Source organism: Spea bombifrons, chromosome 11, assembly GCF_027358695.1.
Source record: "Spea bombifrons isolate aSpeBom1 chromosome 11, aSpeBom1.2.pri, whole genome shotgun sequence".
Lineage (NCBI taxonomy): Eukaryota > Metazoa > Chordata > Amphibia > Anura > Pelobatidae > Spea > Spea bombifrons.
The window spans coordinates 29,551,052-29,565,904 of NC_071097.1; the positions used below are offsets into that span (position 1 = coordinate 29,551,052).

At 38.5% G+C, this 14,853-nt stretch overlaps 1 protein-coding gene across 1 annotated transcript in view; it reads left to right on the top strand.

The window, feature by feature from the left end:
• Positions 1–5,674: 5,674 nt before the first annotated feature.
• Positions 5,675–14,853, top strand: part of KCNIP2 (potassium voltage-gated channel interacting protein 2) — a 170,782-nt gene continuing 161,603 nt past the window's right edge. The window contains exon 1 of the mRNA XM_053449839.1: positions 5,675–5,884. Within this exon, the coding sequence (XP_053305814.1) occupies positions 5,812–5,884 (73 nt within the window). The 5' untranslated portion in view covers positions 5,675–5,811. The remainder of the gene's footprint in view (positions 5,885–14,853) is intronic.

Here is a 14,853-nt window from a genome sequence, read left to right on the forward strand (position 1 = left end):
ATATATATGTATGCAACTGGCAAGGGCTATACACAAAATGTTTTAATATGGTCAAATGACTCCAGAACACATTAAACATAACATCTCAAATTACATACATGTGTGGTGAATATTCAATGTTAAAATACATCTAAAATAACATATAAAATAGTATACAATGATTCAACAGTCATGCGTCTGGGTTTAGATATAAAAAACAAAACCTGACGTGTTTCGCCGCTATATATATATATATATATATATATATATATATATAGTGTAAAAATATAAATATAAAAAAAAATATATCTACTGTATACTACAGCACATATACTCTTACTAACTGACTCGCATCCACATATGTACATTGACACTTATAGACATTAATCTATATTTATAGACATACACATAAAGTCAATTTAATATAATAGTTTTATGTTCTATGAGGCTGTTTTTGTACTTTTTGGGAGATCATTCCATTGATGGTGAGGAGTGGGAGCAGGAGCTCTGTTTCATGATGAGGATTGCCCCCCACCCCGTGGTGCTGATAGTTGAATAGGTCACTCTAAAGGGGGGTGAACTGGGATATGAGGTCATAACCGGTGGAGTAAGTGGGAAGAAGTTTGCACAAGTGCCCAACATGCCAATACATTTCAGTATTTTAGTAGCTGTGAGTTAAGTAGTTTACATATTATCTTAGCCTATACATTATTATTTATAATTGTTTATATTATTCTGTATGAAATGCTTTTTTCCATGTATTTCTCTTCTAGACTAACATGATCACCTCTACTGGTTGTTCTAGAAGGTGGGTATCAGTATATTGTTGCCGGCTCTGCCCCGGCAGCGTAGTAATAGATATCTAAGTAGATTAGAAATGTTTTTTTCTTATTTGGTTAGGGTCCTTGCCAATTGACATCAACTTTAATCAATTCTTTGTCGTGCGATGCACTTGTTGAGCCTTACCTTGTCACTTCTAAAGCCTAAATCGGTTTGAGCCATGTCACCTTCAATTGGGCAGCCATGCTGCAGAGGTTCACACACGGCCGTGCGTCATTCCCTTTTTATCTCGACTGATTTATGCAAAAATGCGGCAGCGTTAGCTTGTTTGGCAGCCATGCTTATGCTAAGAGAGCGCTGTCCATTTATTTGTTGGCTGTCAGACAATATAGAATCTCAAGCGCTTTCCATTGAGTTCTTTGTTAACAGTTTAATAAAGAAAGCAAACTCTGGAGAGGTGACTGGTGAACCAGAAAGCTTGTTTCTTTTTTGAAATACCTTGTTTCTAGTTCATATAGAGAGTGAGCCGGTGGTAACTTGGATCCAACGGCCCTTGTCGGCTTAGCTAATAATCGATGGAAGAGCACGAGCCCGAGTCAACTCAAACACCTCCTGGACAAGAGTTTTCCGAATATATCCTGTGTTCCTCTTTTTAATTGTGTTCTTTTTAACCATGGATACCTTGCTGACTCAGCACAGTCCTCCATAGGGTTAATGGGGCAGTTTGTGCCACACAATGGACTATGCAGGTGCTTTATAAATAATGGATAACTGGTATAATTGAGTACTTCTCATAAATCCACTTAAAAATCTGTTGCAGAACAGAGTCACCCATTTAACCCCAAATATTTGCCCTGGCATTGCACCGGCCTTTTGGTTTCAGCTACAGTCCTTCGCTTATATGATCTGGCCTGGTAGGAAAATTCCTATTATGTTCCCGAGAGAAATTCTAAATTAAGATCTCACAAAATGATTCCATGTACGTGGCAGTTCCCATCAACACCTATAGTCCAAAGTGGCTAAGCATGGTGAGAGTTGCAGTCCACCACAGCATGAGTGCTGGAATTCGACATCCCTTTGTTAGTTTTTTTTTTTTTTTTTAATCTAAAATTAAAACATAACCCTCACTTGTCATGAATATACATTTCACAATTACTCTGGCATAGATGATTCACCCAGCTACGGAGAAGAAAAAAAGATTAGATATAAAAATAGATTTGAAAAGCAGACATAAAAAAAAGGAATTAAAGCATAGCAGATAGTTCTCTAGGATGGAAAAAATATTACATAGTTAACCCATGTATCAGGATCTAGCATACAGGAATAATAAATTTATCAAGGCAGCCATCCCAAAACACGTTGACTCAATTTTACTAAAGTGATCGCTGTTTTAATGGATTTGACATCTTTGAGCTGGTCTAACGATTTCCTAACAGGTTAAAGTTACTCTAGATTCTAAGTTTAAATCTTGCGCGTAAATTCAGAGTTCAACAAAATGTATTTGTCTCCCTGTATTTAGAGAATTTAGGAAAGGAAATCTTTACACTTTAATGCCGTGGATTGGGCCACCGATCTCAAATTGCAACTAATGTTACGCGTGTGTCGGAATCTTCCCAGAAGTCATTAACCCCTTAAGGACAATGGGCGGTCCCTAAACCCATTGAAAACCATGCATTTTGAGCCCGTACATGTACAGGCTTTGTCATTAAGGGGTTAAATCTGGAGACAACGAGCCTCTAATGCACTGCCATGGTATGCTTACCAGTTTTATGTCTATAGGTTCAGAATACTTAAAAAAATAAAGTAACTGGGATTGTGGAGGATGAAGAGGGTTGACTTTACCCCTATATCTTCGCCTGTGAAAAGGCCACATTCAGACATTGTGCCCCTGGTAATCCAATAGATTTCTTTGGAAAACATTCTATCCCGAATTTCAAGAAAAACACATCTTTAGTTTGTAAGCCCTCTCAACAGGGTAGGTAATATAGATATGTCTCCCAAAATGTGTAGTATTAAAAAAATATATATATATATATATATTTTAGAGGACGTATTTCTATGTAAAATACACACCAGAACAGCTAAGCTCCTCGGCTTTTTTTGATGTGGCATGTTGGTCTACCTAACCAATTACCAACAGCGCGTGCGATTTAAAAATATTTCCTCAATAAGAGTTTTATTGTTAAGTTAGTTCCAGTTGGATATTTATCTGCTATATTCATAACATCATCTCCGAGGAAGTAGCCGTTATTTTGATTTAAGGAGTAAGTAACGGTGGTCCTGACATGCACCAAAAGTCATGGAGCTCACCTAAGACAAAATCATGGCATCCACCTGGAGTACACATCTAGAACAAGGGGATCTGTCAGCACCCATAATCTCTCACTCAATCCAACTCATGGCTCTAATATGATGAGGTTGACCTCTCCGCATGTTCAGATGACCTTGAACTGGACTTTTCACCCCGATGTTGAGTGTCTATTTATAAAGAAAGATTTGCAGCTGGTGAGTTATGGACAATAAATATCCTTTTTAAAAATGTTTCAGTAACTTGTACTTGTGGGCTCCTTTCTCCTCTGCTATGGATGAGAATAAGCTTATCACTTCTGATCGTTTAACTTATTGCTACATTTAAAAGACGGTTTTGTTTGTGTGAACGTTCTCATGTTGATATTCCTTTGGCGCGTCTCTGGTTCCCCCGCAGAGAGCTCCCTAGGGCTATAGTGCATCGTCGTAACCACGTGTCGCACCTTTTAAACTGGTGTTTTGCTGCCTCTGTACTGTCACAGCCCTGGGGTATTTATTGAGGAACAACCCAGATTTATAAACTAATTACCTTATATTTAGCATCACTAATAGGTTATTTAAGGGTGAAAATAATTGAAATAAAAAAAAAGACTACTAAACATGGGAACCTGATTCCAAGAGCTTGGCATGATGATCATTCGTCCATATGGTATGAGTATGGTGTATGCGTGTGGTATACGATAAATATTATCACAATATATAGAAAAATGTTTTACGCAGAGTTTTTAGCACCATATTGGAAATTAAGAACATGCCCACCAATGCTAAGCACTGGGCAAAATGGTGAGCGACTTTACTGCAGTTTGGGGGGTTGTTAATGTGAAATGGAATTGTAAAAATAAATTGATGGAATCTTTGCTTTAGGCAATCATAAGACCCCAGCAGTAATGTTACCAGGCTACTTTAAAGGTGGTCACTCTAATGTACATGTTCTGAGGAACAGCACCGCTTTTTCATGTGACCTTCATAATTGCACATCATCACCATAACCCATAATGTCATGTAAACATAACCGTTCTGCCCCTCCCCCATGCTGCCGTTCACATACGTTAGTAGGTTTAAATTGCTCACAAACAAACTTTTTTTGTTCTTTACGTGAATTGGCAACAAAATTCACAGAGTGTGCGACTGTCCCATATTTTATGTTCAATAAAAGGCAGCACTTACCTCATCATGATGTCATGCAGCGGATGTCATGCAGCATTCCACCATGACACCTGGTGGTGAGTCCAGTGGAGTCTCTTCCATGAGGCTTGGTTTCCAGTATCGACTGGATGAAACCACAAACTCTTGTGTTTGTTTCAGTCATAATATCCTGTAAAAAAAAAATCAAAAAGATCAAATTCAGTAATTTATCAAGGAAACCTACGCGAGGATGTAAACTTAACGCTGAACTAGAACTCAACTCCACCATGGCCGCCTAAATACTCAGTGAGGAGCACAAGTGTCAACTGAATTGCGACCTGAAGGCTACTCTATATAGATATATAAATATATAATATTCTAAGAATGCCATTCGGAAAAGATGCTGCTTAATATAATGTCCTGATCGTCACATAATGATGCTCGTTAAGTGCAGAACCAAGCATCCAGCAATATGAGCGCTATTATATTGCTGCAACTCCCAGTATGCTTTGTATTGACGATCACGAGCATATATCCCAAAAAAAACAGTGTATACATTACCCACGCCTGCGGGGATCTCTCTGTGCAAGTGACAGCTCTGCAGGTGACTGTATTCTTACAACGGGGACACCGCGCCATGAGGCTGGCTTTTGAATCACAGGAGAGTGTTTGTCTTAGCCACTTGCTTTCCGGATCCCATTCTCGACACAATAAAAAAGTAATATAGGAAGCAGAAATTCTCGGATACTTTGTGACACCGGAGAAGAAGAAGAAGAAAAAAAAAGAATGCTCAAAGCCTTATTGTTCAATTTCATTTGTGCGAAAGAAAGCGATCTTATCGCCAAAGGAGTTTCTTCTCATTGTTTCCGACAACTCACTCTGAGCGAAAGCGAGGGGAAGACAATTACAAAAGCCTTTCGCTGAGAGAGAGAGGAGAGACTAAAACAAGCTATGAAAGTTATTCCAATACTGTGAGGGGGAAAGGAAAAACCGGCAAGCTCTGGAAAAGGAAGAAAAAAAAAATTCTCCATCTAGAAATTGCCAGCGCTGGGAAGAGAGAATCTATTCCTCCTCTGCCTTTATTCTAATCACATGGAGAGAAAGAAGAGGAGATAGGAGATTGACAGCGAGAGAGAAGGAGGTTTGCACTGGGGATTAACAGCAGGAGGTGAAAGCAGGTTTCTGGCAGAGAAAATTAATAATAAGGAAAACACTCCGTTCCCCCCCATTCTGGGGCTCTCTCCGCCTCCATCACCGGACTACAGCAGATCGTAGAGTAAAAGCGAAAGATCACTCACACAAAAGGAAAACATAAACAGAGCGCTAGTGAGGGGTTTCAGGCTCTTTCGTGGAGACAAGAAGAGCTGACAGCTTAGCAGCCTGAAGAAGGAATTTTTTTTTTTTAAATCTATTTTTTTTAATGATTTTTTTTTTTCTCATCCTGGATTTTGGAATTTTCACGGAAGAGTGACAATCGGTTGGATAGGAGATATATTTTTTTTTACCTTTTTTTTTTGTTTATTTTTAGGGTCTGAAGAAGCCAAGGATTTTTCAGGGGTTTAAGAGTTAAAAGACTGTCACTTTTGATATAGATATCTCTTTAAGCACGTCTGCCTCGAGATGAGAGGAAAAGGTAGGACACAGAATCTTTCTGATTCAAGGGATCTCGATGGATCTTATGACCAACTCACCGGTAAGGCAGAAACCCTACAGATATTATTTATTCCTCGGAGAAACTGCAGCATCCCTTGACAACAAATTCCTTCACCATTATTCTGTGCATATTTACCGTGCATGCCAATATAATTCAAATTTGTTATAGTATAACGAGCTCTAATTTGATCGATTCGGAATCAATCACTCAAATTAAAATACAACTAAAATTTTTCTTTTTTTTTTTAATTGATTATGTTAACCCTTTGCGAGTTGAAAGGTTGGGTAGCCTTGTGGCACTAAAAATATTCAAAAGGCGCTTCCACAAGAATAATATGCTAGTCGACAGCTTAAGAAATGTAAATCTGAATTATTACAGATCACAGCAGATTACTATTTTTTTTTAAATCCTCCTATGGAGTTCGGAAAGTTAGAATGTAAGGAAGGGGCACATGAAGTTTGGTGGCTAATACGAAACGGCTGCCAATTTTGTGGTTCAGAAAGTTTGAGGTTTGCGGATAGTTGGGTGCTGTCAAAATAATGGGTGGTGGAAGAAGCGCTGGTTTATCTAAGCACAGGACGGCTTTCTCAGTAGATCTTACGAATAGAAAATGTGACATTGAATAAAAAAGGACAAGGAGGAAATCAAACCGGCTCATTTGATTTAGAAATCACAGGGTTCGTAAAACACATTTTACCATTTGATCTTTTAGCTATTTGAACATTTAGTCTGTTACAAGTTATTTTATCCCCTGCACTCACACCGGTTCCTCTGTAGATTCCGATTCTGTTTCCAATTCTTTCTCCAACGTGTCCACGTGATCTATGGTCAACTAACCGCTTTCATAGTTCTCTGGGTGACTTGGGGATGCTGTGCCTGATAATCTGCTGAAACCCATGGAATGGCAGGTTGGGCATTATACGATTCGTTACAAGAACACGATAATGTTCATTCTAAGAACATTCCATGCATCTCACGAAGATAAAAGTGTGCCACGATCGCAGCGGCCGCATACTTTGCTGTTGGTTCGCGTGTCACCAATTCAAAGGCAAACTTCTGACAAAGCCTAGTTATGAGTTAATATCATTTTTACTGACACTTTTCTTAGTAATGCATACAAATAGCTATGGGGGGAAAAGGCAACAGAACTTTGTGCTAATTTGGTATTAGTTTTCTGCTTAGTACATCAGCACTAATTTAATTTAAATATTGATTAATGTTTGATTAGACGTGGCAGCATAGAATCTGACAGCGGATCAGAACCTTTCGGCTCCTGCATTCTGTGGATATTTCCTGATGTAAAGACGCAAGCCTTGGTCTCGTCTTAGATTCAGGAGCCATATGCCGACCCCATCCATGTTTATATTCCCTCACTATATTAGTGCCTATCACTTATAAGTGACTATTCCTCTAATCTACCACCTTCTCAGTAAATTCTACCAGCAGGTACATATTCACCCAATTTCTGTAGTGACTTCACCACATTTATCACCGCCTGACAGATCTATACAACTGTATGACATCATCAGTATTGTGCCATAGAGACGAGGCTTCCCTTTTAACAAGCATTCTTCATGTCAGTAACACTCTTCATACAGTCTGGTTTCTGGACAGACCTGTTGTTTGAAAGGAAAGTGTGGTTATTCTATAGATAAATGACTTGTCTATACCTCTGCTTGGTGGATACGTCCAAGCAGTACAAACCATGACAAGATGGAGTAGGATTAACATGGCTTCCCATTTTTGTAGCAGCAACGTAGCTACACCTCTCAGAATTTGACCCTGAATCTCATCTGCATCAGCCGTAAGGTCTCAGGGTCTCAGGGTCACACAGAATCGTGTGTATTCATTTTACTCTGATTTAATGATCCCTGATCACTCCATTTGGTGCCTCTCCCATTGCTCTATCAGTTAAAATCCCTGCTTAAATACAGGTGATGTATTTAGGATGATTATAAGCATTGGCTTGCAATAGTTAACGAGTCACTACGATAGAACCCTTGTGATGAGGTAAAGGATTAATATTTGGAATCGACAGTGGAAGCAAAGATGCAGCTGTAACTGAGCCCAAGCCCTATGAGGCCTCATCACTTCTCACTGGTTACATAGTTACATAGTTACATAGTTCATAAGGTTGAAAAAGACCTAAGTCCATCAAGTTCAACCCTTCTACCTAACCTTCCTATTCTTGATCCAAAAGCCTAATTAAGCTACTTTGAATTCTGCCATCAGGGGAAAAAAAATCCTTCTTAACTCCAAGAGGCAATCGGATTTCTCCTTGGATCAAGAAGCTCTAAAATATTATTTGGTTAGACTTATATTCCGTGTTGCCTTTCTGCCCAGCTCTCCAAGTGAAAGAGAGTGCCTGAGATGTCCCCATTGTACATAAATAATAATAATTTACTGTCACTTTTATTTTACTTTCACTTCTATGTGGGACGAGGTGGAGTGAATTTGTCCCTCCTAGACCATGAGACCCAATAATTCCTCCCCAAGGACAGAGTGCCAAATAGAGTCCCTTTCGCCACTTCTTATATCATCGCTGTTTAGAAACCCTGGATGCTGGAGTGTTTTAGACGTCTTAGCAAAGGACGGGACATCTAACTTTACTATTTACTGACAGTTACGAATGAATTGACTACACACAGCTGTCGGTCTGTATTGTTCCGCTGGAAGACACTAACATCGTGAAATAAAGAAGTTATAAATATTTAAATATTATTCACTCCCCTCCAGCACTTAAAACATAACATCAACAACAAAAAAAACTAAAGTGTCAGGGAACTTAAATGTGACGTTAACGTTCTGGAAATTGTGCACCTTTTATGCTTCTAGGTGGCCTGAAAAATGAATAGCATTTCTTGAATTGGCTTCGGGACTAAAGCACCTAAGCCTAAAACACACACGGACACGCCAAACGCATGACATAATCCCAGACGGTAGGGCAACCGGAGCGAAGTGGTCTTTATAATTACCTGGATCACGCTAACCCAGTACAAGCGAGTGACTTCAGATACTGGTTTATCTCTAAATACAGCAGACGGCTAAGAGAATTGTTCTCTTTCAGGTGATTTTTATACCAGCCATTCAATGATAAACCTTACGTCTTAAATGATTTGTAGTGACATTGATCGTTATATGATTAGAATGACCCCTGCTTAAGCAGAACTGTCTCTTAAAAAAATGCGTATTTTGGACAATAATGACATTTTGTGATTTTCTCCTCAATTTTCTATATGCCTTATTGGCTTCCTCTATGCTTCAAACAATCCTCTACCTGAGTTAATGTGTCTTCTCGCTTAAAATGGGATCATCACCTGTACACATTTTAGCTTCTTGTTTAATACACATTTAATTAAACTGCCTATGCTTCGTACTTTGTACACTGTGTTTCTTCATTCTGAATCACACGGGCAAAATAATAACCGATAACTTATTCATTTTCTCTACTGGACCTACTTCTTTAATAGGGCTGCTGAACCAGCTTTCCCCTAAAATGAGAAATAACAGTGCCATAACATTCTGACCACCTGCCTAATATCTGTAGGTCTCCCTTTTACAACCAAAACAGCCCTGACCCGTCGAGGCATGGACTCCACTTGACCTCTGAAGCTGTGCTGTGGTATCCGTCACCGAGAAGTTAGCAGCAGTTCCTTTAAGTCCTGTAAGTCACGAGGTGCGGCCTCCATGGATCGGACTTATTTGTCCAGCACATGCCGCAGATGCTCCATTGGATTGAGATCTGGGGCACTTGGAGGCCAAGTCGACACCTTGAACTCGTTGTGTTCCTCAAACCATTCCTGAACCATTTTTGCTTTGTGGCCGGGTGCATTATCCCGCTGAAAGAGGCCAATGCCATCAACGTAACATCCACATGAATGACAGGACCCAAGGTTCTTCCAGCAGAACATTGCCCAATATGTAACAGTCTTATCTTTATCACAGTTTATTATATCAACTTTTTTCCAATCATGGTTCCTGAATATGCGTTAGCATTGGAATGCCCATTTGCCCCATTCGATGTACCCTAGGCTTTATTAGAATATTCTGCGATTAAACATATTCTTTTAGCAAAGGATATTAATAGAAGTGAATACGAATAACTTCATAAATAGACCAATAGACTTCAGTACAGTGTGCTTCTAAATATATTTCTGTACATAATAGAAGCCTTTTCTGGAAGATTCCTCCTTTGAATGTCAAAAGTCATCATCCGTTATTAATACTACAGTCATTTAATTACTATCATGGTAATTACGTATTAGACTGAAACTAAAGGTTTTTGACACCTACTGACCTTAGATCTTTGAGTCTTCTTGGCCCAGTGATGGTTATTCAAGGTGTTTTATATACATTAACCTTTTCCAATACGCACAAACACAACGTTACGCCATGGCCCTATATGTATACTTATTACCCAGAAATAGAAAAAAAAAGATTACATATATATAAAATATTTTGCTGAAATTTTGCTGATATTTCAGTGTCACCACACACTGAAGTAAAAAGCTTAAGCCAATAATTTGCATTTCACAAATTCAGTTTAATACTTTTTTGTGTTTATAAATGAAATAAATATTTTCTCAGGCTCAAATAATGGGAGCGTTCTTCTGCTGTGACTTCCATTAATCATTTAATTGGCTTCATTGCCAAGTCAAGAACAGAATGAGTCCAAGAATTGTCCAAAACTGACAAACTAATGATTAATGCCCAAAGGATTGACCTCATTAGAACGTATCTAATACAGAGGTGTTCAACTTGCCATTCAAGCCATGGATTTTACTAGAAGCTCAGGCACTGCTGCGTCCGAATATCCAGGTGAAAGAGTCTTTCCGTATCCCTTCTATCTTGTTATACTAGTATCTGCGCGGATAACTTCATCTAAGGTCAAGGTTTGCCCCAGAAGGTTTTTCTTCTTGGATATTGATTGACTAACAAGCATGAAGGGACAACTTTTGTCTAGCCTTCTCTGGGGATATTCCCAGAGGTCCAAAACTACCCTAGACGCAGGAACATCCCAAATTTCATGTGGCAAATTTCCGAGTATGAAACGGGAAGAAAGTAGAACAACATTGTAGAGCAGTTGGGGAAGAGTCATGTTCTGATGACGGTTCTCATACTCATATTTAGATTATAAGCAATACCAAAAGTGTTACTCTCTTCAAAAATATCACATTAATCCGCCCCAAGCGAATATAACCCAATCAACAGAGCAGAGAACTATCAAATACGCTTTAATTACAACCTTTTTCCAAGACAGGATTCCCAAGCTTAAGATCTCATGCTGTCTCTCACATATAATTAATTACCATTGCTATGTTTTGGTAATCTGCGGATTTTCTAAAGGAACATCCACCCCATGATTTGAACAGACCCATATAAAAATATGTGAAACACTTGCTTTTATTATTACTATTATTATTATTACTATTATTATTCTATTAAAGCAATAGTTTACAAAAGCAGCCCTGTAAAGGGATTTCTCACCCCCCATCTGCTATACACAAGAGGGACACAAAGAACAGTTACATCTCGTAATAATGTCTTTTGTGTCACATATTCCAATTTTACTCAATGGAGTCCAACTTCCACGATAATAAATATTCTGCATTTCCGTAAGATTATTCTTCTTTGTTGTAAGATTAAACTTCCTCCGCATTTCACGCCTATCTCTTGTATCTCCCCTCTAATTTGGTGATAAAACCCGTAATATAGTTACTATACGACCCATCTCATGGCTCTGTGTATGATGTCTATAGATTGAGTAATTGTATATTCCACATGCTAGTCTCCTGTGGCTACATAATAAACCGGTGCTATTAAAAGACACACTAATTAAACTGCTACAATTTACTCTCTAACGAGGGAATGACAAACATTATCGGGCTCTTGGTGCACCCTTTTTTTAATGAGATCATTACTTCGATGGCGTTAACGTTCCACCATATTTCTTAACCTGAAGCACGTCTGGCCCCTTGTGCATCACAATGTTTCGTTAAGACCCAGTTGACCCAATACTTGCTTCTACAATGGATGGTTGTATACACTATGCACTGTAATCGGAAGATATTAACCATTTATTCAGTGTGTTCATGACATTGGCTGTGCAGCAACATTGTTTCATTAGACGATATAAACTTGCAACACAAGAGACTTAAATGTTTTTTTGGTTACATTTCTCCCATTCAGGGATGAGGTTTGAATGGCTGGTTTATAGGGTAGGAATTACACCCAGTAGGGGAGAAAGGGGACAACCACCACATTCATACATGGATGATGAGGGAACTCAATGGCCGGTAGAAGAAGGGTCGACAGCATTAGCTACGCTGGTCAGAGGTCTTATTTCCTTTGAGGCCAGGTATCAGGCACCCCTTGACCATTGCCAATACAAATGCTCCTTTACCCATACATTTTCACTCGCCGAACAATTATTTCAAATGAGTTCTACCATAACGCTTCTATTCTTTTACTTGTCCTATTGTACCTGAGAGACGTGAAGGACTTTTTGCGTTAAAGGAATGCTGCAGTTATTTCCATCATGCATGAAATATGGCTAAAGAATTATATTGGAAATGTTATTTATACTTTGCTGTCCTGGCTTTGTCCTGAACTATTGAATTTTTTTTGAGTTACATCTGCTGTTCTGGGACCCGAAAAAAAATGATTTCCAACACAGGCTTTGGTTGGAATAGACAGTTATCCGAATAAAAAGGAATACGAGCGGACATGTGTGTTGCGCTGGATCTCACAGCTTCAATTACTGGTTGTAACACTCCTGCAAGACTATTTCACTTTGAAGTGGCAGAATTGTGCCAAGTTACGCAATTTTACGAAATTGTTCTAATATATCAAAAATGTAAATTTGTAGTAAATCAACAGCAATCATTGGTAACATATACTGCACGAGGGTCCTGTAAATTGAGATAGAGTGGCTTGAAATTTATGGATGGTCTGCCAATCGTCTTATAACTTTGTGGTTACATTTAATTGGTTTTCAATGGCGGGTAACAATTTACTTAATACTCCTTTATATTATGGCATCTGACATTATACAATGGTGCTGTTGTATTCAGATTTGGGTGTTGTCTTATGGTGCTCTGCTTAATGAAACTTATGATACAATGGCCATTAATATGCAAGTCTCTTAATAATAGTGGCTTTTCTTATTTTGGAATAAAATATTGGCTGAACTATAATATATCTGGTTGCGATTAAATAACCAACAGTTGCTTAAACAGCCTCGCCAACTTGGAACTTCTTGAAAACATGCTTTTTTTTTCTCGGTCTATTGGTAAGATGACATAGCGGTCAATGATGCTGACAGCTTAGTATTCTTTCATATTTCTGAATTGTGGATCAAATTAAATTCCACAAACCAAGGGGCACTGGTGCCATTCCATTTGTGGAATTTGATGGGGCTGGAGATGGACCCTCTGTGAGTTAATCTGCCCCTGACGAAAAGGATAGAATTTGTGCAATTTTGTGGCTTAATTTTTGGGGTTTAAATTACAAAATAATTTGTGGCGGAACAAAAATGTAAAAATGTATGCCGTACCGCTAAAGATAAATGTGTTCAAACTTATAGTTGGTTGGCTTCCACTAAATACAACGGGACATTGAAGCAATCAATGAATTTAATTAGAGGCATAAATAACACTGAAATACGCAAACACCTTTTTAAAAAAGGTCACTGCTGGAGGATAATAGGAGTTGTAGTCATTTAAGTGAAGGAGCATGCCAAGCTTTGCTAGAGCATTATTTACTATGGATTTTTTTTTTCCAGGCACTAGAAATAGAGAAAGTATCATCGCGGAGAAATGCTATCAATTGCCGATGGAGAAATATAGTTATCGTGCTGCTCTGGCGACCAAAGCAAATTATTGCATAAAATAATTTGTTTATAAATTTACTCGCGGCTGCAGACGCATTTATTTTAGCAATTACACTAATGGTGCTTTTGCACCAAATTCCCATACTCTAAAAAATAATTCACTTTCAGACGGAATGAAATTGACTGTTTTCTGGACAATCTGTTCACCATACTGTAATCACATTTATTTTTATACAAATTACATTTTAAATGGGCAGTACCGGCTAAGCTCGGTTTTTTCGGGTCATTGAGTCCCATAGCCAACCGGCTTAACATTCTGCAGCTTTTCATTACAAAAATGCTAATGGTAGTGATTGATCTCATGGAAGAAAAAATAAAAAATGCAACATAACCCAGTTTCTTTTTTTTTTTTTTTTTTTTCCAGCCTTTCTTTCTAATTCATTGTTACAAAGAGATCTCAGGATGATTACATTTTAATGATTACCCCTGTAGTTAAAATAAAATAATGATGTGTTTGATGTGGAACAGACAGTATGGATCTGTGCTCTGTGCTATTTATATTACACTTTTCTCCAAGCGCGCAGCAGTTAGTCGACATGCCCTAAATCACCTAGAACTTGTGCTGCTATGGCTAAGCATTCTAAGACGAAAAGAACCATTAGGTCCATCCAATCTTCCTTTCTTAATGCTTTTTTAATTCTCAGAGATAGCCGTATGCACATCCCCAGCTTTCTACAATCCATTAACGGTGTTTGCCCGTGCTACATTAACTGGGATAATATTCCATGTATCTACTACCCTGTAAAAGTTATTTTTTTTATTCTCAATCGCTACGTTCCAGACATAACCATGGTTTCTGCATTGTCCACGTAACAGCTCCTAAGAGTGTTAACAATGAAACCTGGCCGCCTTCGTGCAAATCACTGTAACGTGTCTGTCCTTGTAGGGCCTAGCGTTCCATCGCTATGTTTCGTTTATAGAAAGACAAAATTGATAGCTCTTGCTATTGTTCTTTCCACTGAATCAAGGCCAGGAAAGATGTTGCGAAATCATTATATCCCAGGAGAAACAATGTTTAGCGTGTGTGTGTCTGTGACGAGACAAATGGGGTTTAAAGTCTAATATTTGTGGTCTTGTTTCCGCTGTGAAGTTACGAAGCTGTGAAAAGCTTTATTAA